This window comes from Hemiscyllium ocellatum, chromosome 6, assembly GCF_020745735.1.
Source record: "Hemiscyllium ocellatum isolate sHemOce1 chromosome 6, sHemOce1.pat.X.cur, whole genome shotgun sequence".
Lineage (NCBI taxonomy): Eukaryota > Metazoa > Chordata > Chondrichthyes > Orectolobiformes > Hemiscylliidae > Hemiscyllium > Hemiscyllium ocellatum.
This window is the reverse complement of record NC_083406.1, coordinates 109,451,138-109,476,735: the sequence shown is the minus strand read 5'-3', so window position 1 is coordinate 109,476,735 and position 25,598 is coordinate 109,451,138. Positions and strand designations below refer to the sequence as shown.

At 42.2% G+C, this 25,598-nt stretch overlaps 1 protein-coding gene across 3 annotated transcripts in view; it reads left to right on the top strand.

Moving 5' to 3' along the window:
* The window catches only part of ppp2r3b (protein phosphatase 2, regulatory subunit B'', beta), a 139,548-nt gene that overhangs the window by 86,958 nt on the left and 26,992 nt on the right, over positions 1 to 25,598 (top strand). For all 3 annotated transcript variants that reach the window (XM_060826849.1, XM_060826851.1, XM_060826850.1), the window contains 6 exons: positions 6,795 to 6,869; positions 14,164 to 14,250; positions 14,896 to 15,052; positions 16,954 to 17,002; positions 19,247 to 19,336; positions 23,864 to 24,039. In XM_060826849.1, the coding sequence (XP_060682832.1) occupies positions 6,795 to 6,869; positions 14,164 to 14,250; positions 14,896 to 15,052; positions 16,954 to 17,002; positions 19,247 to 19,336; positions 23,864 to 24,039 (634 nt within the window). The remainder of the gene's footprint in view (positions 1 to 6,794; positions 6,870 to 14,163; positions 14,251 to 14,895; positions 15,053 to 16,953; positions 17,003 to 19,246; positions 19,337 to 23,863; positions 24,040 to 25,598) is intronic.

The following is a 25,598-nucleotide window of genomic DNA, read 5'->3' as shown; positions in this document are numbered from 1 at the left end:
GAAGAAGGGCTTATGCCCGAAACATTGATTCTCCTGCTCCTCTGATGCTGCCTGACGTGCTGCGCTTTTCCAGCAACACATTTTTCAGCTCTGATCTCCAGCATCTGCAGTCCTCACTTTCTCCTAGAAGACGCAAATAGTCTTCTAAAATTACTAAATATTAAAGGAGAAAAGGAGGGAAGGAAATAATAATAACTATCACTAGATTCCCTTGCATTTCCTCTCTAATGCAGCTAAACACAGATCTGTTTGCTGGGCCTGATGCAATATATCCGGGATATTAAAGGAAGTAGCTACAGATAATTGATGCACTGGTAATAATCTTTGAGTAACCCTTAGATGGTGGAAAAGTCAGAGGATTGGAAAATAGTCATATATCACCTCTATTTAAAAAGGGAAAGCAAAATAAAATATTAACTGTAGGCCAGTTAGTTGTGTGTTTCTGGGAACATGCTAGAGTCCCTTAGAAAGGATGCAACAGCAAAACATTTAGAATTAGAAAATATGATCAAGCAGAAACAGTGTGGCTTCTTGAAGAGGAAATTGTGACATCCACTAAACTGTATTGAGCATGTAATAAGCAGGATCAATAAAGCAGACGCAGTGGATGTAGTATTTGGATTTTCAGAAGGTGTTTGATTAAGTACCATACATGGGCTATTTCAGAGTCAGAGTCAGATGTACAGCACGGAAACAGACCCTTTGGTCCAACACATCCATGCCGACCAGATATCCCAATCCAATCTAGTCCCACCTGCCAGCACCTGGCCCATATTCTTCCGAACCCTTCCTGTTCATATACCCATCCAGATGCCTCTTAAATGTTGCAGTTGTACCAGCCTCCACCACCTCCTCTGGCAGCTCATTCCATACACATACCACCCTCTGCGGGAAAAAGTTGCCCTGTAGGTCTCCTTTATATCTCTTCCCCTCTCACCCTAAATCTATGCCCTCTAGTTCTGGACTCCAACCCCAGGGAAAAGACTCTGCCCATTTCCCTTATCCATGCCCCTATGATTCCGCAAACCTCCATGGTCACCTCCCAGCCTCCAGCGCTCCGGGGAAAACAGCCTCAACCCGCTCAGCTCCCCCTTCCCCCCCACAGCTCATAGAATAAGAACTCATAGTTTTGGTGATAGTATATTAGCTTGGATAGAAGATTGACTAACTAATAGATTTGCCAGCACTTGGCTCCTATCCCTCGAAGACCTTCCTATTCATATACCCATCCAGATGCCTTTTAAATGTTGTAGTTGTACCAGCCCCACCACTTCCTCTGGCAGTTCATTCCATACACGCACCACCCTCTGCATGAAAAGGTTGCCCCTAAGATCCCTTTTAAATCTTTCCCCTCTCACCCGTAACCTATGACCTCTAGTTCTGCACTTGCCCCACACCTGAGAAAAGATCTCTTCTATTTACCCTATCCATGCCTCATGATTTTATTAACTTCTACAAGGTCACCCCTCAGCCTCTGACACTCCAGGGAAAACAGCCCCAGCTTATTCAGCTTCTCTCTGTAGCTCAAACACTGCAACCCAGGCAACATTATAATCCTTTTCTGAATCCTTTCAAGTTTCGCAACATCCTTCCGATAGGAGGGAGACAAGAGTTACACACCATATTCCAAAAAATGGCCTAAACAAAGTACTGTACAGTCACAACATAACCTCCCAACTCCAGTATTCGATGCTCTGACCAGTGAAGGAAACATCATCTTCACTATCCGATCTACCTGCAACTCCACAAGAAAAACTTCTATCCTTATCTGGCCTTACCTACATGTGATTTCAGATCTGCAGCAATGTGGTTGACTCTTAACTGCCCTCTGGGCAATTAGGAATGGGCAATGGATTTTGGCTTAGCCAGCAATGCCCATGTACTATGAACTAACTTCTTGGAAAATGGTTGGCCGTTGCATCAGAAAAAGATTTGCCTCATCTTCAAAGATCAGTTGCTTTAAATTCAAAAGAATATGTAAATATGATTTAAATTTATAATCCCATCCAAAAGATGTCTCTTACATTAATGTATCTCAGAAGTTCTACATAGTATTAGCCTTGATTTTTGTAAACACCTGATTATAAAGTTTGAAGTGAAATGCTTTCAGTGTACCAGTGAGCTAGGCTATTGTTTGGACTTGGAGAAAGTGAGGACTGGAGATCAGAGTCGAGAGTGTGGTGCTTGAAAAGCACAGCATGTCAGGCTGTATCCAAGGATCAGGAGAATACATGTTTCAGCCATAAACCCCTCTTCAGGAATGAGGTTTGTGGGCCGGGGGCCAAGAGAGAATGCGATAGGTAGATGAAGGTGAGGGAGAAGGTAATAGGGTGGAGCGGATAGATGGAAAAGGTGGTGGACAAGTCAGGAAGGCGGTCTCTAGGTGGAGGCTTGGGATTGGGATAATGTGGGGAGGGGGAAGTGAGGCAACTGTTGAAATCCACATTGATCCCGTGTGGTTGCGAGGTCCCAAGGCAGAATGTGAGGGGCTCTTCCTCCAGATATCGGGTGGTAAGGGTTTGGCGATAAAGGAGGCACAGGATCCGCATGTCCGTGGAGGAGTGGGCGGGTGAGTTGAAATGTTCAGCCACAGGGCAGTGGGGTTTGTTTGTGCAGGTGTCCCAAGGATGTTCTCTGAAATGATCCGCAAGTAGGTGTCCAGTCTTCCCAAAGTAGAGGAGACCATGTTGGATGCAATGGATACAGTAGATTACATTGGTTGAGGTACAGATAAATTTCTGTCGGATATGAAAGCATTCTTTTGGGCCTTGGACGGGGATGAAAGGTTATTGCATCCAGTGCTTTTTGCCCACTTGTAGGAAGGATATTATCAAACTGAATAGACTTCTGGCACAATTGCTCAACCGTATCTCCTTAACTTGAGTTGAGAAGTATTTGTCTGAGGCATCTCAGGGATTCTTTCATTGTGACAATGTCCAAGAATGGAAGTGTGAGCAATTGTAGCAACTGCAGTGATGTTTCTCTACTGTCTGCCACAGGGAACCTTGCTGCAAAGATTCTCCCCAGCTGAAACCTCAAAGGACTGAAGAACAACTTCTGCTCTATAGTTTTCTACCATTGAGTGACACCACAGAAATGATTTGCATGCAACAAAAAAAACTGAGGAACATGCAAGGGATCGCACTGATTTACTGTACATGGTCTTTATTGACCTCCCAAAAAACCTTTGGCTTCTTCAACTGACTAATGTCATATCCTCCTGATTGGGTTACCATTAGTAATTTATCACCTTCTTTGTCTAGTCCACAATCATGTGCAAGTTGTGCTCTTTACCACTGAAACCACCAGATCCTATCCTAGTGTGGATTGTGGTCAAACAAGACTATAACAGTCCATCTCTTCATTTTCCTTGCTGCAATACTACACCTTAACTCTGGCAAATTACCACAAGCCTGGCGATAAATCTACAGACAGTGCAGGAAATTGTTCAGCCAATACATTTTCAACTCAACAGCAAAATTGCTCCAGCTTCAGTCATTGAGCTGCAGTATGCAGACAAACACATAGCACAGAAATGGACCCTTCAGGGCAACTTGTCCATGTCGATCAGGTTTCCCAATTAGTCCCATTTGCCTGCATTTGGCACATATACCTTTTAAACCTTTCCTATTCATGTACTGCCCAGATGTCTTTTTAAATATTGTAATTGTAACTGTAGCTGCATCTACCACTTCCTCTGGCAGTTACTTCCACATACACACCATCCTCTGTGTGAAAAGGTCCCCCAGCAGATCCCTTTTAAATCTTTCCCTTCTCCCCTTAAAACTATGCCTTCTAGTTTTGAATTCCTCAACCTATGCAAAAGACCTTTTATACTGTTAATCATATCTGTGCTCCTCATGATTTTATATGATCACCATTCAACCTCCTATGCTGCAGGGAAGAAAGTTGTAGACTCTCCTCATAACGCAAAGCACTCACTCTGAAACTGTGTACTCCAAATCATTTTAAACTCCTTCAAATCATCTGAGAAAATGTGTTTCACAAAGCACCTAGAAGAGAGACCCTGGAGTGCAGGTTCATAGTTCCTTGAAAGTAGAATTGCAAGTAGATAGAATAGTAAAGATGATGTTTGGCATGCTTTCCTTTTATTGGTCACAGCATTGAGTATAGGAGTTGGGAGGTCATGTTGTGACTGTACAGGACATTGTTTAGGCCATTTTTGGAATATGATGTGTAATTCTGGTCTTTTTCATTATTCCTTAAGCCCCCCCCCCCCCCCCCCCCCCCCGGCCAACAGATCCCTGGCAAGATTGTGGAAAATTTCGAATATCTCCCATTGTCATAAGAGTGTCCTTTAAATGAAGACAGACCTAGACGGCATTATTTATCTTTGCCTCTACTGTGGCTCCTCGGTCTTCAGCCAACTATGGAAAAGAGTATTTGAGAGTTTAGATCTCAAACCTTATAACTAAGATGACTTATTGGGCAGGAGTGATGCTCCAGACACTTGGACAACCTCCAGCAGATCTCTCAAAACCTCCAGCAGTGCCTTCAAAAGATCTTCTAAATCTGGGAGGTACAACAGCAATGTGATCTCCCATGCTAATATACCCAGTATCACAATTACTCAACTCTAGCTCCACTGGAAGGGCCTTGATCATTTGCATGACACTAGACTCCCCAGCTGAAAATGTGTTGCTGGTTAAAGCACAGCAGGTCAGGCAGCATCCAAGGAACAGGAAATTTGACGTTTCGGGCACAAGCACCTCATCAGGAATGAGGAAAATGTGTCCAGCAGGCTAAGATAAAAGGTAGGGAGGAGGGACTTGTGGGAGGGGCGATGGAGATGTGATAGGTGGAAGGAGGTCAAGGTGAGGGTGATAGGCCGGAGTGGGGTGGGGGCGGAGAGGTCAGGAGGAAAACTGCAGGTTAGGAGGGCGGTGCGGAGTTCGAGGGAGTCGACTGAGACAAGATGGGGGAGGGGAAATGAGGAAACTGGAGAAATCTGAGTTCATCCCTTGTGGTTGGAGGGTTCCCAGGTGGAAAATGAGGCGCTCTTCCTCCAACCGTCGTGTTGTTATGTTCTGGCGATGGAGGAGTCCAAGGACTTGCATGTCTTTGGTGGTGTGGGAGGGAGAGTTAAAGTGTTGAGCCACTAGACTCCCCAAGCAACTATTGTACTCTGACCCTGGTTGCAGCAGGAGCTTTCCATAATGACAATGGAAACACTTTAAAAATGATCTCAAAGCATTCCTGAAAACACCAGAAATATTTGTTGATTCTGACAAACTGAAATGGGAGAACATTTGCTTGGGAAGGTAGCAAACACATCAAGAAACTTCGGGAATACAGAGACAAAAATTTAGGCATCAGGGTGAGTGCACAAACCTCCAAATAACTCAGTCAGCTGACTCTCTTTGAGTATCACCTACTCTGCATTTGGCAGAATCTTCTGATTGTGCATTGGACTCATTGTTATGTGAGAACCTATATGAAAGTGTGATATCCTTGATCCAAAGGAACTGTCCGAGAAGGAGCATTAGTAGCAGCAGAGAGCAATTCATCTAGCTATTTTTATAGTATGTCCAGTTTTCCTTTCCATTTCTTTGGAACAAAAATAATTAGTTTTAGATTGTTACAGTTATTCATTAGCTTGGACATCTGTATTTGCTTTGTAATTTGGTAGTGGGAGTCTGGGATTCACTGCCTTAAAGGCTGTTGACAAGCAAGCTGTAAGAACACAGTGAGCCAGGCGACATCAGAAGGTGGAGAAGTCAAAGTTTCAGGTATAACCTTTCTTCAGGATTGTGGGTGGGTGTAAGGGGAGCTGCAGATAAGTGGAGTGGGGGGCAGAATGGTGACTTGGGGATAGTGAATATGAGTGGAGGGTACGACTTGGTTGGTCAGTGGGAAGAATGAATCCAGCTAGTGGTTAGAAGCAAGGGTCAGTGAGAGTAATGGAAGGGAGGGGGAGGGGCTGGGAAGGGAGTCAGGTGAGGGGAAGGGAGGTTATTTGAAATTGGACAACTGTATTGAATCCTCTGGACCGTAGGCTGCCCAGGTGGAAGATGGGGTATTCCTCCAATTTGTGGTCTGACTTGTGACAATGGAGAAGGCCAAGGATGATCATGTCGGAAAGGGAGAAGGAAGGGGATTTAAAGTGGGCAGTGACTGGGAGGTCAGGTCGGCCCCAGCAGGCCCATCTGACGTGCTTGACAAAACATTCCCTTAGTTTGTTTGGTCTCCCCGCTGTGGTCTTCTCTACATTGGGAAAACCAGCTACATTAAAGTCAGAAACCCATGCAATATTTAAGTAGTATTTAGATATTCGTATGTGTTGCCATGGCCTCCAGAGCTATGGGCCAAAATTGGAAAATGGGATTAGTGCAGCCACATCTTTGTTGACTGGCATAAACATGCTGAATAGCTGTTTGTGATGTAGACATCTGAGAGGATAAAGTGGCAGAGTTCAGATGATCATCATTAATTTCTAACATTGATGCGGAATGGACTATTTTGCTTCAGTTTTGTAATTTAGATAACTCATTGATCTCTGTCATAACGCAACCTGTCTGACTTGGTTTCATAATGTTTTGAGGGGTAAGGCCAGAAAGTGTTATCAATTTCCATTTTGAAATCTTTGACCTAGCACCAACAGCTTTGTGCAAGAGAGTTTCAGATTGTAAAGGAACATAAAGTATTTAGAATCGCAAGTAGGTTGATGCTGTTTGAGTGTTATTTCAAATACAAAATGGGGTAATTACTTGAAATGCTGACTAAATGTTCATGATAACTGTAATGTTTGAACAGCTGCTGGTTTTCTTTTGTAGGATGTGGTAAATTCACACCCTGGTTTGACATTTCTTCGAGAAGCATCAGAATTTCACACTCGATATATTACTACAGTAAGTACTTCTTAAAGAGGACACGCTTCTTCAGCTGATGTCTTTATGTACTTCTTTCAGCCCTGCCAACGAGATTGCTATAGCCCTGATGGATAATTTTATAAAAAGGAGGCCCCTTGATTTTTTTTTAATCATCTTTTATATCTCTCAAAGTGTCTTTCTAAAACCCATAGGGTTAAAAAGAAGAGATGGGGCAGAAATGAAGGACAGCTTTTCAATCTACTGTACTTTTAATCAAAAATGCAAGTATGCTGGCTCACAAACAGTCGTAAAGCTGAGAGAGTTTAATAGACTGGAAAGACATGATTGACATCTTTAAAATTAAAGAAGAATAGACAGGCCAGAAAGGAAGAACTTGTCTCTTATTGGAAGGATCAGTGACTGGGAGCATAGATTTAAGGCAAGGTACAGGAAGTTTATAGGGGATGTGAGAAATTTGTTGAAAGTGGTGGGCATCTAGAATTCAATATCTCTAAGGGTGGTAGAGGCAGAAAAGCTTCTAGTATTTAGATGTGCAATTCCGATGCTAAGGCATACAAGGCTATGCATCAGATGTTGGAAAATGGGATAAGAAGGGTTACGTGTTTGTGTTTGACTGGCACAAGGTCAGTGGGCTGAAGCACATTTTTGTGCTGTAGACCTCTTTACATCATAAAAAGTCAGCGTCAAGATGACAGGATGCTGTTTGATTAATCAGCTATGTTTTCTTGATTGGGGCAGGATATCTGGAAATGTTGGGCACACAGGTTCTGCAGAACTGAAGAGGACCCTGCTTTCCTTTTATTCCATTTTCCAAGGAGTGTATAAAGGCAGTAGGAGTATACATAAGAGGAAAATCAAGAGGGCAAAAAGGGGACATGAGATAGCTTTGGCAAACAGAATAAAGGAGAATCCAAAGGGTTTCTACAAATACATTAAGGACAAAAGGGTGACCTGGGAGAGAACAGGGTCCCTTTGTGTGGAGCTGCAGAAAATGGGGGAGATACTAAATGAGTATTTTGCATCAGTATTTACTGTGGAAAAGGATATGGAAGATATAGACTGTAGGGAAATAGATGGCGACACCTTGAAAACTGTTCATATTACAGAGGAGGAAGTGCTAATGTCTTGAAATGCATAAAGGTGGATAAATCCCTAAGACCTGATCAGGAGGATCAGAGGTGGAAAGCTAGAGAAGTGATTACTGGGCCTGTTGCTGAGATATTTGTACCATCAATCGTCACGGGTGAGGTGCCGGAAGACTGGAGGTTGGCTAATGTGGTGCCACTGTATAAGAAGGCTGATAAGGACAAGCCATGGAACTATAGACCAGTGAGCCCTGACGTCTGTGATGGGCAAGTGGTTGGAGGGAATCCTAAGGGTCAGGATGTACATGTACTTGGAAAGGCCAGGACTGATTAGGGATAGTCAACATGGCTTTGTGCGAGGGAAATCATGTCTCCCAAACATGATTGAGTTTTTTGAAGAAGAAACAGAGGATTGGTGAGGGCAGAGCGATAGATGTGATCTATATGGACTTCAGTAAGGCATTCAACAAGGTTCCCCATGGGAGACTGCTTAGCAAGGTTAGATCTCACGAAATACAGGGAGAACTAGCCATTTGGATGCAGAACGGACTCAAAGGTAGAAGACAGACGGTGGTGCTGGAGGGTTGTTTTTCAGACTGGAGGCCTGTGACCAGTGGAGTGCCACAAGGATCGGTGCTGGATTCTCTACTTTTTGTCATTTCCATAAATGATTTGGATGTGAGCATAAGAGGTACAGTTAGTAAATTTGCAGACGACACCAAAGTTGGAGGTGTGGTGGACAGCAAAGAAGGTAACCTCAGATTACAACAGGATCTTGATCAGATGGTCCAATGAGCTGAAGAGTAGCAGATGGATTTTAATTCCGATAAATGCGAGGTGGTGCATTTTGGGAAAGCAAATCTTAACAGGACTTATACACTTAATGGTAAGGTCCTAGGGAGTGTTGCTGAACAGAGAGGCTTTGGAGTGCAAGTTCATACTTCCTTGAAAGTGGAGTTGCAGATAGATAGGATAGTGAAGAAGGCGTTTGGTATGTTTTCCTTTTATTGGTCAAAGTATTCAGTACAGGAGTTGGGAGGTTGTGTTGTGGCTGTACAGAGCTGAAAATGTGTTGCTGGAAAAGCGCAGCGGGTCAGGCAGCATCCAAGGAACAGGAAATTCGACGTTTCGGGCATAAGCCCTTCATCAGGAATGAGGAAAGTGTATCCAGTAGGCTAAGATAAAAGGTAAAGAGGAGGGACTTGGAGGAGGGGCGATGGAGATGTGACAGGTGGAAGGAGGTCAAGGTGAGGGTGATAGGCTGGAGTGGGGTGGGGGCGGAGAGGTCAGGAAGAAGATTGCAGGTTAGGAAGGTGGTGCTGAGTTCGAGGGATTCGACTGTGAGACAAGTTGGGGGGAGGGGAAATGAGGAAACTGGAGAAATCTAGATTTATCCCTTGTGGTTAGAGGGTTCCCAGGTGGAAGATGAGGTGCTCTTCCTCCAACCGTCGTGTTGTTATGGTCTGGCGATGGAGAAGTCCAAGGGCCTGCATGTCCTTGGTGGATTGGGAGGGGGAGTTGAAGTGTTGAGCCACGGGGTGGTTGGGTTGGTTGGTTGGTCCGGGTGTCCCAGAGGTGTTCTCTGAAACGTTCCGCAAGTAGGTGGCCTGTCTCCCCAATATAGAGGAGGTCACATCGGGTGCAGCGGATGCAATAGATGATGTGTGTGGAGGTGCTGGTGAATTTGTGGCGGATATGGAAGGATCCCTTGGGACCTTGGAGAGGTAAGGGAGGAGATGTGGGCGCAAGTTTTGCATTTCTCTGCCAGTTTGATGGTGAGGTTGGGGTTGGAGCGGAGGGAGTGGAGGGCTGCACATTCCGAGGGTGAGAGGTTGGAGTGGGTAAGAGGGGTAGACAGGTTGAGTCGGTTAATGTCGCGGCGGCAGTTGGCTATAAAGAGATCTAGGGCGGGTAAGAGGTCAACACGGGGTGTCCAAGTGGATGGGGTGTGTTGGAGGCGGGAGAAGGGGTCGTCAGAGGGTGGGCGAGAGTCTTGGTTGAAAAAGTAGGCACGGAGGCGAAGGCGGCGGAAGAATTGTTCAATGTCTCGCCGCGTGTTGAACTCGTTAATCCGAGGGCTTAGGGGAATGAAGGTGAGGCCTCTGCTGAGGACTGATCTTTCATCCTCCGAGGGGGAGGTCTGGAGGGATGGTGAAAACATGGCAGGGCTGGGAGCTAGGACCTGCTGTGGGATTGGAGCTGGGAGTGGGGGCGGAGTTAGGCACAGGGGTGGGGACGGAGATCGGCGTGGGGGTGGGGTTAGATGGCGGGGTTACTTCTCTCTAAGGCCCCAAGGGATTCTTCCATATCTGCCACAAATTCACCTGCACCTCCACACACAACATCTATTGCATCCACTGCACCCGATGTGGCCTCCTCTACATTTGGGGAGACAAGCCGCCTACTTGCGGAACGTTTCAGAGAACACCTCTGGGACACCCGGACCAACCAACCCAACCACCCCGTGGCTCAACACTTTAACTCCCCCTCCCACTCCACCAAAGACATGCAGGTCCTTGGACTCCTCCATCGCAGACCATAACAACACGACGGTTGGAGGAAGAGCGCCTCATCTTCCGCCTGGGAATCCTCCAACCACAAGGGATAAATCTAGATTTCTCCAGTTTCCTCATTTCCCCTCCCCCACCTTGTCTCAGTCAAATCTCTCGAACTCGGCACCGCCCTCCTAACCTGCAATCTTCTTCCTGACCTCTCTGCCCCCACCCCACTCCGGCCTACCACCCTCACCTTGACCTCCTTCCACCTATCACATCTCCATCGCCCCTCCCCTAAGTCCCTCCTCCCTACCTTTTATTTTAGCCTGCTGGACACACTTTCCTCATTCCTGATGAAGGGCTTATGCCCGAAACGTCGAATTTCCTGTTCCTTGGATGCTGCCTGACCTGCTGTGCTTTTTCAGCAACACATTTTCAGCTCTGATACTCCAGCATCTGCAGGCCTCCCCTTCTCCTTGCGGCTGTACAGGACATTGTTAGGCCACTGTTGGAATACTGCGTGCAATTCTGGTTGCCTTCCCATCAGAAAGATGTTGTGAAACTTGAAAGATTTACAAGGATGTTGCCAGGGTTGGAGGATTTGAGCTGTAGGGAGAGGCTGAACAGGCTGGGGCTGTTTTCCCTGTAGCGTCGGAGGCTGAGGGATGACCTTTATAGAAGGTTACAAAATTGAGGGGCATGGATAGGATAAATAGGCAAAGTCTTTTCTCTGGGGTCAGGAGTCCAGAACTAGAGGGCATAGGTTTTGTGTGAGGAGGGAAAGATATAAAAGAGACCTATGGGGCACTTTTTTCCCAGAGGTGGTATGTGTATGGAATGAGCTGCCAGAGGATGTGGTGGAGCCTGGTACAATTGCAACATTTTAAAAGGCATTTGGATGGGTACATGAATAGGACTGGTTTGGAGGGATATGGGCCGGGTGCTGGCAGATGGGACTAGATTAGGTTGGGATATCTGGTCGGCATAGACCGGTTGGACCGAAGGGTCTATTTCCATGCTGTACATCTCTATGACTCTATAACTGGCTGCTGGGCAAAGCAACAGGCTGGAATGATGGTGCCAACTGGGAAAGCTACAGGAAAAAGTCACCAGTCTCCATTCATTAAGAAATTGCAGATGTTAGTTGGGATCGATCAGTGCCCGGTATTTAGACGGGAGAGCAAAATCAGTAGGTGATGGGGGGGGTGGGGAATCTGTCTTCCAACTGCAGAAGTAGATGATACAATATTAGGATTTCATTCATTTAAAAGACAGTTGGGGGGGGGGGGGGGGGGGGGGGGGCGGGGGGGGCGGGGGGGGCGGGGGCGGGGGGGGCGGGGGCGGGGCGGGGGCGGGGGGGGGCGGCGCGGGGGGGGGGCGGGGGGGGCGGCGCGGGGGGGGGGGCGGGGGGGGCGGGCGGGGGGCGGGGGGGGGGCGGGGGGGGGCGGGGGCGGGGGGGTGGGGCGGGGGGCGGGGGAGGTGTCCGTGGTTGAGGTCGACAAAATCATGAGAGGTATAAACAGGATGGACGATAAGCTTTGTTTTCCCCAGAGTGGAAGTCTCAATTACTAGAGGTCATGAGCTTAAGGTGAGAGGGGAAAAGGTTAAGGGAGATATGAGTGGAAGGTTCTTTATGCAGGAGTGGTGGGTGCCTGGAATATGTTGCCAGCGGAAGTGGGAGAGGTGGGCTTGATAGCGTTACTTAAGATATATCTAGACAGGTATGTGAATGGGGTGGGAACAGAGGGATACAGATCCTTAGCAAATAGGCGACAGGTTTAGATAGAGGATCTGGATCGGCACAGGCTTGGAGGGCTGAAGGGCCTGTTTCTGTGCTGTAATTTTCTTTGTTAACACTGGATGTAGAAGTCAACAAACCATGGAATCATAAAACTGAGGGAATTGACAGATCAATGATTGCGTCTGGCTCAGAGGCTGGTGTAAGAAGTCAGATTTTGGCTGATTGCAGAGTAAACAGCTGAACTTAACATTGGTCAGCCATTCCTTCCAATCTTAGACCTGCTGTCTATTTCCTCTAAGATCAATTTCTAACACTTTTCAATTACTTCTCAATCTGATTAAATTTATCCATTGATTTGTCGTGGTTGTTTTTTATTATCTTAATCTCTTTTTAATTGAAACTATTAAAATCCGGGGCTTTAACTTAATATTTCTACCTTGAATGTCTGAATGAATGTGGAATGTTTTTATCATGAAACTACCAGATTGTTGCAAAAATCCATGTGGTTAACTAAGACTTTAGCAAAGGATATGTCATCCCTATCTGGTCTGGCCTACATTGTTGACTTACCTGTACTCTGAAATTCCCTAGCAAAATATTTGGTTGTATCAGACTACCTCAAAAAAAGTTGAATAACGATCACTTCACCAGATGCAATAAAAAACCCACCCAGCTGAGTTGACCTAGCAAAGTCCCACTCCTCTAACATGTGTGAATTTGTGTTTCAATTGAAGAGCTGTCCCACAAATTAATCAAGCAAATGCCTATCATGTTCATAATGTCACATTTTGCATCACCAACTCTGTATATGTCCTGTCACACTGCCAGAACAGACCCCCTTGGTGGCAGTAGACTGGTAGTCAGGGAGTTGCCCTGGAAGTCAACATTTTACACTGCATCTCATGGAGCCTCAGCACAAACAATCAAACTTGAGCAAAGAGTCCTTCTGCAACATTGTGAATGCGGAATACAACATAGAAAAAACACGGAAGGTGGAAAGGATGTAGAATGTACTCTGGGGGATCATTTTGTTCTGAAGATTTGTGCATTGCTGGCTGGCATTTATTGTCAACACCTAATTTCCCTTGGTGCAGCAAGTCACCATGACTCCCTTGACAGTGTCTTTCAAACCTGCAATCTCTATACCATCCAGAAGAACAAGAACAGTAGATACATGGAACACCATGTCCTGCAAGTTCTAGTTCAAATAGTCTGCTATCCTGCATGAAATTTATCTCCTTTTTCGTTCAAACTCCTGGAACTTGCTCCCAAACAAAACTGGGTTTAGCAGAGAGCAGCAGACTACAGAAGGCAACTCACTACAGTTTTCTAGAGGGGGGGGGATGTGCAATAAATGCTGACCTTGCCAGCAGCAGTTTGCATCCCATGAATGATATAGTAAGAAAAACTGCTGAGCACTTTTGCATCTTCTGCCTTTAACAATTTTTGATGTTAATGACTGCTCCAATTTCCTAAAACTGCAGCTCCTGGTATTGGGAAACAGGCACACCAGAACCACTGGGAAATGGAGAAGATGTGGGCTCGTGGTGGAATGGGATCCCTGTTGAGTTTTCTACATCCCTGGGATCTGCCCGTTATTTATCACTAAGTTCACTGGGCGTGAGAACTTTTGTGTGAGAGTTTTCATCTTCTCTTCTACTACTCTGCTGTAGATATTTGCATTTCCTCTGAATGCATCTTTTTCTTTCCTTGTTTCATTACTTCACTTTTCTTGCACCAGCATTCGATTAGCATTCTATCATTCCTGCCCTGTCAGAGACCTTCCCTGTTTCTCTCACTCTTTTCACCCAGGACCTGCTTTAATGACTACCATTTTCTGAGTATTAATCAGACTGTCAAAGACTTTCAACCTGGACCTTGTATGTCTCATTTAATTATTTATATAATCTCTGAGGTGCCTCTCCTAGTTTACTGCTATCTGGAAATTAGACTAGTTTTTAATCATGTAATTTTGATGCCCTATTAAACAGGTTATTCAGAGGATATTTTACACAGTAAACAGATCATGGACAGGACGTATAACATGCACAGAAATTAGAAAAAGCAGCCTTCTACAGGTAAGGTCTCCTGCAATCTATTTGGTATTCTTAACCTGCTCTTACAGAAACCTTTCTGTCCTTTTTCACTATTGTCATGTACTTCACTATTTCAGAACTTGTTTTCCCTTAAATCTCTAATTCAAAAACCTAACTACGTTAATCATTGCTGGCACTTTCGTCTATTTATTTATAATAAACTTCCTTTGCATAGGACTTGTTGGATGTGTGTACATGGCCCACAGGTCACGTCTTTCAGGGCTTATACTGAAGTACAGTATGCATGTATAATGATTTAAGTCCAACTGTCAGCAGTATCAGCTGTATTAGGTTAATTATGGCTGCAGTAAATTTCAAAATCTATAATTGGAGAAATGTCTCAGCCCCTATTACTGTGAATGACATGAAAGGTATTAGTCTGTCAAATCTAACTTTATATTTTATATTTAGCTTAAAATTGTGCAGTTCTAAGCTAAAGATAAAACTTTATGGATTTTGACTGTTTGCTTGTAAATAATGATGTACATGGTGCCAATAATTTTTTGATTTAAATTGACAGAATTTAAACTTACATCTGTTGTTAGTTAATCATCTGCAATGTTGACATAATTGCTACTTGAATAGTTTATATGAATCCGAAAGTAAGGGTATGTTTTTAATTCGTAGAACCTAGCCTTGCTGGAAGAGGAAGAGGACATTAATCAGCTCACAGAATTTTTCTCCTATGAGCACTTTTATGTGATCTATTGTAAATTCTGGGAACTTGACACTGACCATGACCTCTACATTGATCAGAAGGACCTGGCAAGGCACAATGATGATGGTATGACATGCAACATGAAGTAGCAGGTTATTAAGAGTCAGCTGCTTTTGGTTTCAAATGATAGCTTTCATCATTTATTTATGCATAGTCTATCTGGGGAAAAACAACTATTCAAAGCCAATCCTCTTTTCTTAATGGACCATAAACTTAACCACAAAACAGAAACCAGTATTGTGTTGCTTATATTTGATTTTCTCATTTTACCAATTAACTTGTGATTTATGTAAATACAGGTTTTTATTCTAGATTAAAGCGTGTGTGTAAATTACATTAACTATATTAACCATAGTGAGAATATCCATTTGGAAACATTTTTCTTTTGCTCTCCATTTATCCAAACTCATTCATTTGAATATCATGTTAATTATTTTATTGAAAATAAATGAGAGTTTAAAAGCCATCTCATTGCTCATTTCTGAGGCTAATTGAATAATTGTAATGACTGTAATTGACCATCATTTCAACTATTGGGAATCTATGAGCATGAGCTGAATTGGAGCTCCTGAGCATTTACACTTTCTTTACCCAAACCTTGGGCTGCTTTGCTTAGCTGTAAAGTGTCTCATGCCACCAGGTTACACAGGCAATAAAGTAATGCTGTCTCAGGATTATACCAATAACGTTAATGCATTTGTAGTACATTTTCAAATCCTAAATCAAGTTGGTTGCTTTAGTATAGCTGAAAAGAGAGACTTATTGTTGTAGCTTTTCATCTTTCACTCATCAGCATGGGGTTACAAGAATATTCTAAAGGAAACAGTCATTTATACTGCATGAGATTTAGTGCAAATTTTATTTGCAAATGGGCTTGTGATTAGAAGTATTGCCATGGAGAATGCACATTTATCTGCCAACTCACATTATTCTTGCAAATCTAATCTGATTGGATGACAAAAAGCTTTGGTATGTTTTTTCTTTCAGTAATATTCTAATTCTATACTGCTAAATGACTTCTAGTTACCTTTTGTTAACTGGATCACCTGATGTGCACGTTTGGTTGTGAATCTGAGGCAGAGTTACTGCAGATGTTCTCCAGATCATCCTTTGTAATTTCATCACAGTTTCAGAAAACCTGGGTGAATGGCCTTGCCACTTTTTTGTTTAGAAGGTTTACATATTTGACAAAGCAAGGCTGGCAAATGGAAGCACCACTGTGGAAGTCTTAGGTGCCAGTTTTTTTTAAGCTTGCATCCATTTTAGTTTTCTAAAAATAAAATTTTGAAAGCATTGCAACACTTGAATATTTGGGCTGGGTTTCCTGATCCATCCAACGAATTTCCTGACCTCTTTTTATTATGAACGGTCAGTTGCTGGGGGCTAAACTCTCAGGCTGCCATATGTACAAGTGGAAAATCCTCGTCATCATAGATTTAAGTGATTGTGATGTTGGAACAGAAACCTGCTTTTCATTGTGGACTTAATTATTTCGTGTGAATTGATTTTGATTTTTTTCTGTCCTGTTGGTAAGAGAAAATAAGGAGACTGTTTTAGTCCTTGGATATCTTCCCATCGACATCTTAATAACTAGTACTTAACTTTTTTAAGCCAATTTTGATCAAATTTAACAATTATTATAACCCTGGAGAACATTTCCAAATCAAATTTCTGTCTGTAGTTGAAACTCCATTGATGTAGGGGGGAGAAGAGAGACAATTTATTTTAAAGCATAAATTGTTACCAAATGTACTGTATTTGATTTGAAATGGCTGTTGATTAGATTTTTCTTGCAGCATGATTGGAAGACTAAGTGAAAGTAAGCTGTAATGTCACAGAAATAGTGAGTGCATGTCTAAAATGAAGCATGTCTTTCAGCATCCATTGATTTTGAACAGACTATATTGTTGATGAAATATCTGTTCATTCAAATTGTTATTTGACTGATGCTTCTCCTTAACTTTCAGCTATATCTAGCAGAATGATAGAAAGAATTTTCTCCGGAGCAGTCACAAGGTAAATGTTGCGAGTATTTTGTAGATGCAGGTTTTTAAAAAAATGAATTTATATAATTGCTTTAAATTGAGGTGTTCCATCGTTTTTCATGATTTGGAGGTGCCAGTGTTTGACTGGGATGTATAAAGTAAAAATCTCACAACAAAGGTTATAATCCAACAGGTTTATTTGGAAGCACTAGTGCTCCAAAAGCTAGTGCTTCCAAATAAACATGTTGGACTATAACCTGGTGTTGTGATTTTTACCATAGTTTTCCACCACCAATCACAAACATTTTTCATAATCAAATTTCTTTCTTAGTTTAGGGAGTTATAAACATATGAAAATAGAAGCACCAATAGGCTGCCTGGCCCTAGAACCTACACTGCCATTCAATATCATGTCTGAACTTGTGACTTGACTTCAGTTTCCTTGTCTCTCCTCTTCTTCCCTCCCCTATCTCCTTTTTCATATTCTTTGTCACTTTTGTAGGTGAAAAAGCTGTCTAATTCAGTTTTGAATAATTTGATGAACCAGCCTCCATCTGCTCTCAGGTAGTGAATTCCAAATGTTAATAGTGACTCTCCTTTTCTCCATTTGAAATGAGAGACACCATTTTGAAGTGTATACCCCCTTGTTCTGGATTCAACCACAGTAGGACATAGCCTCTCTTGAAGCATCTCTGCGTATCTAGTCATTCAAGTCTTTCTCAGAATCATTTCATCAAAACATTCAACTTTCATTTTTCTAAACTCCAATGAGTGTACGCCCAACCTTTCCTGAAAACAGCCCCTTCATCCAGAAAATCGCATTCGAGAATCTTCTCTGAATTACCTTCAGTGCAAGTATATTCTTGCTCAAATTAAGAGATAAAAACTGTACTCTGTATTCCAGGTGTCTCCAATTTTGTGTACAGTTAGCCATAGAGCTGTACAGCACGGAAACAGACCCTTCGTTTCAACTCGTCCATGCCGACCAGATATCCCAACCCAATCTAATCCCACCTGCCAGCACCTGGCTCATCTCTCCAAACCTTTCCTATTCATATACCCATCCAGATGCCTTTTAAATGTAGCCTCCACCACTTCCTCTGGCAGTAAGAAGACCTCACTAATTTTGTACAGACTTTGCAATTGAACCCTCCCCACTAAAGTTTCAGAGATCAGGCAACTTGTAAAATTCTTTTAGGTGTCTGAGTCATCATTGGTTCCTTTTAGCTGCTTGCAAAATGGATGAGACTTAAGGAAACATAAGGAATTATTAGTCCACTTTGAGGAAGGTGGGTAATATCAGGGCTGCTGATCCTAAACTGCACCTTTCCAGGTCGCGAACCTAACTTGGAACACATTTTTGTCTGTGCATGTAACATTTGAGCAGGTGATAGAAGAACAAGCATAGCTGAATTGCTCCATCTGATCAGTATGATCACCATCTCAGAAAGTGCCAACTGCAGTGCATGTGTGTCTGAAAAATGTTACTGCAGGCATTAATTCAATGAAGAAATATGACAGATGGGAGGTCGTTTTGATCTGAAACATCAACTCCATTACTTACCACGGATTTTTAAAATCTGCAGTATTTTGCTTTAGAATTAAAATGATATACTTTTAAGCTTTGAATGTGATCAAGTGCCTTTAGAAATGAATATTTTGCCATGTTAAAGTATTTTGGGTGTTTTGCTTTTTTTTAAACAATAAGAAGCAACCAAATAATTGGTGTTCTTTAAAATATCATCCTTTGCATCATTTTAAAAACTTGGTAAACATATATGGCCAGTCAAATTCTGTGAAACTGAAAATTATTGATTGTGTGTGAGGTCTCACTCCTGCTTTTAGTTGTCATTTGGAATTTTAAGTATCTAAATGAAAAATAATTTGTCTTTCTCTCAATACAGTGCTTTCTTTTTATTACTTTGCTTTCTGTGCCTGTTAATACAACTTAAAATGTGTGTCACAGTCCTTTAATCTGATTGTTTAAGACAATACACAGTATGTGCTCTGTTCACTGCGGTCCCAGGTAACCTATTTCGCTCACTGCAATATTGTCAGCTCACATTTTCAGCACCTGTTCATACAAAAATTGTACCAAGTTAAAAATGTGCAAGGACGATTCTGTCTGATAGCAGATGGTGTGCCACAACAGATGATGGCCTTGTGCCAAATATTTTTAACCAGAGGTTTCATCCTACAAACAACTAGAGCTAGATTGTTCACAAAGTTGTCAATGATTTGAACACCAACTTTAAGACTGCTTATTTCTTTACAGGCACAGAAAATCTCCAAATGAAAGGAAGATCGGCTATGCCGACTTTGTCTGGTTTTTGATTTCCGAAGAAGACAAAAAGACATCAACCAGGTAAGAGGTTTTTTGCATGGGTGATCACAAATGTTGCAACTGATCACTCTCTTTTTTTAACAGGATAGATAGTATTTGTAACATTGAATCATTTTTGAAAGACATTGGGAATACCACATTTGAAGTACTACATACAATTCCGGTCACCCTGCCATAGGAAGGATTTTATTAAACTGGAAAGGGTGCAAAAAGATTTACAAGGACCTTACCAAGACTGGGAGGTTTGCGTTATAAGGAGAGGTCGGGTAGTCTGGGACTTTTTTCCCTGGAGAGTAAGAGGCTGAGGGCTGACCTTTTATAGAGGTTTATAACACCATGAGGGACATAGATAAGGTGAATAGCCAAGGATAGGGGAATCCAAAACTAGAGGGTTTAGGTTTAAGGTGAGAGGAAAAAAAATTAACAGGGACCTGAAGGGCAACATTTGCATGCAGAGGGTGATGCATATTTGAGACAAGGTGCCAGAGGAAGTGGTTAAAGTGGGTACAATTACAACATTTCAAAAGACATTTGGATGATTACATGAATAGGAAAGCGAGTTTTGAGAAGATTTGTAACTCAGGTTGAAGCTTTGGATGTAGGTTTGCTCTCCAACCCTCCAGCTCAGTGAGCAAATCTACATCCATGAATAGGAAAGGTTTAGATGATTATGGGCGAAACACATGCAAACGGGACTAGTTCAGTTTAGGAAACCTGGTCAATATGGGTGAGTTGGGCCAAAGGGCCTGTTTCTGTGCTGTATGGCTTTATGACAGATAGTCACTTTATTTTGAACTTGGTCTGGACTCTATCAAACTTGGGGAAGTGACCCAGTTTAAATATTTGAGTTATAAAAATCCATTTACCACACCTCCCAGCCCAATTTGGGTTGTGATCCTATTTATATGTTGGACTGGCAGTATCATTTCTTCAGCTTAAATTCTTGGTTTGATACAAGTTCCAACTGTTATGATAAACTGCAGAAATTACAATAAAGTAACAAACAAATGGAAACTAAAAATATTTTGAAATCAGTTATTGGCCTCAATAGAGACAATTTCCTTGGAAGATGGTGCAAACTTAAAGAAAATTGCGCTTCCGTTGAAACGATTGCGTTGATCGGCAGTTGGGGAATGGAGTCTCCCTGTAAGAATCTTACGCAGTCTTGTTTGACACCACAATAAAAGTTTTTCTTTTTGTTTTGTTGCAAGGCAGCTGTCACTAGTGCTGGCCACTCACAGACCATGCCATTCCATCCCTCTCACCAAAAGGATGTATTCTTGAAATATATACTTAATTGAATATGAAGCAGGAAGTAGCTGGAATGCATCTAAAGAAAACAAGCTACTGCTTTACCAAAAAACAAAGAGCTGTGGATGCTGGAAACCTGACCCAAAGACACAATTGCTGGAGAAACTCAGCAGGTCTGGCAGCATCTGTGGAGAGAAAAGAGTCACTGAAGAAGGGTCACTGGACTCAAAACAGACTCTGCTTTCTCTCCACAGATGCTGCCAGACCTGCTAAATTTCTCCAGCAATTTTTGTTTCCGGCTACTACTTTATCTGTTTTCTCTGTCAGCCTTGCCATTCAATCTATCCAGTCTCTCTCTCCCCTCTTGGCTTCCCACATGTTGGAATTTCCACTCTTACTGTTGTGGAGTGCGTAATGTAATGTACCATCAGCTGAAAATTGAAAAGGTGATCATTTCCAGAGTATCAAAACGTAGTGAATTGTGATCCAATGATCGCACAAGACTTCAATTTCGTGAGCGTGCAATGCTTAGCAGCCTTTTCTAACAGCCCTTTAAGAGCTGCTGATCAATGAGTTTAGTTAATCAGCACAATTAACAGCTATTTAACTGAAAATATTGCACAACCATGCTGTGCTAATGTACATGTTTTTAATAGGGTGTGAAAATTGGTCTTCTCCCAATGAAACAATTCTATTAATTATATAATTGTCAAACATAATAGGTTCAGCAAGTAATTAAAGAAGTTAATAGAATATTGACCTTTATCCCAAGGAGGTTGGTATTCAAAAATAAGGGAGCGATGCTAAAGATCTATGGCCAGATTTAAAATGGAGTTTGCTACTGCCTGAACAGATTCCGGTACCAAGCCTCGGGAAACATACTGGAAGGGGTACAACATCTCTAACAAAGGTGTCTTACCTCTCCCAAAGAGTACTTTGACTCCACCAGAACTACATCCAAACAGCATGTTGCCTTACCAAAAGGGGAAACACATTAAACTTTCCTTTTATCCCTCACCCCCTCACCCACAAACTCTCCATGTCTCACCCATGCTAACCATTGATTCCTGACTCCATCTGTAAAACCCCTTTACAATAGGTGAATACTTGACCGTTTCAATTCCAAGGTGTTAATGCATTTTTTTGACGCATCTTCAAAGTGTAGAATGTGGAAACATACCCTTCTGTCCAACCAGTGCTCAGCAACCATGTTCCCAAACCAAGGTAGCCCCACTTGCCTGCATTTACTCCATATCCCTCTAAACCTTTCCTATTCGTGTGTTTATCCAGATGTCCTTTGAACATTGTAACTGTAACATGCAGCCAAAGGGTTCCTGATCCCACCCCTCCCACTAAGGAACCCATTGTTTTCCCCACCAGCAAAGGATAACTGATATCCATTCCCTCATCTCCTCAGAGTGGCCTGGGAATATATCTTCAGAGTTACCTCCGCTCTCTGGCTACTCAAAGGAAATGCAGTGAAAGCAAACCTGCTTTTACGTGGTTTGCACACACCATTTTTTTTAAACATGAACTCCAAAATGCTATTTCAGTTGAGAGCTGGTCATTTTTAAATAGCCAGCTGCCTCTGGAAACTGCACGTGCACAAACTACAGCCGTTCTGAATCCCCACCAGCACTCCAAACGGAAACACCTGACCTTGACAATAACACTTGCTCTGTGCGCGCACGCATGCCCCTGTCCCTTTTCAGTCTTACTGTGTAATAGCAACCTAGTGATGTAATAGGTTTTTGTATCAAATCAGTGCCTTCAGTTGCTACTTTTAATTTTGTGACCTGGAATAGTTAGATTCTCACTGATAGCTATTTGTTTATCAAGGAGGGAACCTAAAGAAGGAAAGAGATGCATATGAAGAGAAAGTGAGGCATCCAGTATATATTAGAACATAGAACAATACAGCACAGAACAGGCCCTTCAGCCCTCGATATTGCGCTGACCTGTGAACTTTTCTCAGCTCATCCCCCTACACTATCCTGAAATCATCCATGTGCTTATCTAACGATTGTTTAAATCTCCCTAATGTGGTTGAGTTGACTACATTAGCAGGTAGGACCTTCCACACCCTTACCACTCTCTGTAAAGAACCTGTCTGTAACATCTGTCTTAAACCTGTCACCCCTCAATTTGTAGTTATGCACCCTCGTACAAGCTGACGTCATCATCCTAGGAAAAAGACTTTCACTGTCTACCCTATCTAATCCTCTGGTCATCGTGTATGTATCTATCAAATCACTTCTTAGCTGCCTTTTTTCCAAGAGAACAGACCCAAGTCTCTCAGCCTTTCCTCATAAGATCTTCTCTCCAGACCAGGCAACATCCTGGTAAATCTCCTCTCTCCTTTTCCAATGCTTCTACATCCTTCCCGAAATATGGGGACCAGAACTGTACACAATATTCCATGTGTGGCCGCACCAGCATTTTGTATAATTGCTGCATGAAATTGTGGCTCCGAAACTCAATCCCTCTACGAAGGAAACCTAACATATCGTATGCCGCCTTAACAGCGCTATCCACCTGGGTGGCAACTTTCAGGGATCTATGTATACGTATTCCAAGATCCCTCCACACTGCCAAGAATCTTTCCATTGACCCAGTACTCTGCCTTCCTGTTATTCTTCCTAAAGTGCATCACTTCACATTTAGCTGCATTGAATTCCATTTGCCACTTCTCAGCCCATTTCTGCAGTTTATCCAAGTCCCCCTGCAACCTGTAACATTCTTCCAAACTGTCCACTTCTCCACCGACTTTAGTGTCATCATCTGCAAATTTAATAATCCATCCACCTATGCCTGCGTCTAAGTCATTTATAAAAATGACAAACAGCAGTGGTCCCAAAACAGATCCTTGTGGCACACCACTAGTAACTGGACTCCAGGCTGAATATTTTCCATCAACCACCACATGCTGCCTTCTCTCAGAAAACCAGTTTCTAATCCAAACACCCTCCATTTCATGCTTCTACATTTTCTCCAACAACCTACTGTGTGGAACCTTATCAAAGGCTTTACTGAATTAAATTGAAAACGCTCTGATAATGCATATGTGTTAGTCTGTGACAGACTCTACAAAGTTTTTAAAAACTTGCACTTTAAATTGAAATGTGCCTCCAGTTTTTTTCTGTTTTCATTTTTTTATCTTTGAATATTAGACATGCCATTCTGAGGAACGATCTGTTTAAATTCATTCAATCTTTCATCTGTTCTGCATGCTGGGATTTAGTTTTGTTTTTAGGTTCTCATAATACTTATTAACTTTATTCTTTTCCTCCCCAACAGCATTGAGTACTGGTTCCGCTGTATGGACCTTGATGGAGATGGTGTACTGTCAATGTATGAACTGAACTATTTCTACGAGGACCAGTGTAAAAAGCTGGAGTGCATGTCTATTGAGCCACTGCCTTTTGAAGACTGCCTATGTCAGTTGCTGGATCTAGTTAAGCCAGAATGTGAAGGTATTTCTTTTGATGTTCATTAAGTGATTGTGGGCATTTGCTATCAAAGTCAATATCCCTAACTGCTCATGATGGAGTGAATCAGTAGGCCATTTCAGAGGGAAGTAAATCACCAAGCCAGTGAGTCTGGAGTCACATGTAGATTGGATAAGGATGAAAGTTTTTCCACAAAGAACATTGGTGAACCTTCTCCGTTTTCCTAACAATTCAGAAGTTACTGTCGTTATTTTAGCTTTTAATTAAAGCTTTAATGAACTAAATTTAAATGACCCAACTGCTAGGAATTGAACCCTTATCACATTAACACTTATAGAAGCTTTTTAGAAAACTTGTATTCATGTACTCATTAAACCCTAACAAAAAAATCAGAAAAAGCAGAGTCCTGTTTACAGATTTGATGGAAATACTTCTGTTTCTCCACTTCAAAAAGTAAACTGTAAAGTGAGGCTTTTGATGTTGTTTATGTGTGAAATGCATTTGACGACATTGAACTTTTGTCCAAATTCTGTTGGCTTAAAGAAGAATAAGAATTCTCTCTCCCTCTGTCTATGTCTGTGTTCCCTCACTCATCAATTTGAAAGATAATTGCTGCATGGTAAATTTCAGTCACTGTCAACATAAAGTGCTTACAGCCTATGTTTTAAGTAGTTAAGCAAAAAGTAGAACTTTCTCCACTCTAATGCAATTTCTAGTGATCTCAGCCAGGCTGTAATAAGGGTGCTATTAACAAAATCAGTTTCCTGTGGTTGATTGCCATTACTTCACTAGCAAAAAGCATGGATAGTTATTTTAGATTTAATATTGCTGATATTTGAGTAAATTTTCATCACAGTAATAAGCAATAGCGTAAAATTAGTGGATGTTTTAGCATTAACATAAAAACTGAAAATTAGTAAATTCAGCTGACCTAGCAAGATTTATCTGGACTTGAATGTTGATTTAAATTAAAACTTCTTAACAATCAAAGTTTTTATTTAGTTAGTGAAGAATTTGAATTTTGCTGTGAAGATGCACTTTTTTCAAAGCTTTCACCTTCTACTCATCAGAACAATTCACAACAAACTAAAGGGAAAAATGATATTTATAGTGTATGAGGGCAATTTGACAAGTAGACTCACGGGTAGAGGCATTGTCATAGAGAATGCTCACAGTGATTGCTAATTGCCAAGCTTTGTCCCTTTACACTCTACCCATTACCAGTGTCTATGACGTGGTTACTAAATTGCTGAGTGAATTGTTGCAACCAAGCATGTTTTCTACATGCATTGCAAAGAATTCCTTCACATTTGTGAAGGCATTGGGAAACATGTCTTCAATGGAATGAACTAACCTCCTACCTCTGCACCTTTTGGATCTGTGAATGATATGCTTGCTGTATTTGAATTTGAACTGCATGCAAGAATTTTCTTGTACGCCTTGATGGGCTCTGTTCTGCACTTTCTTTCAACTGAAATGGGGCAGTTAAATGACCTCCCCTTTCTTGATGTACAAAGTGGCTGATCTGAGAAATCAGCTACTTTGTTTTCTTCTGCTGTCCACCACAAACTTACCTTCATTGG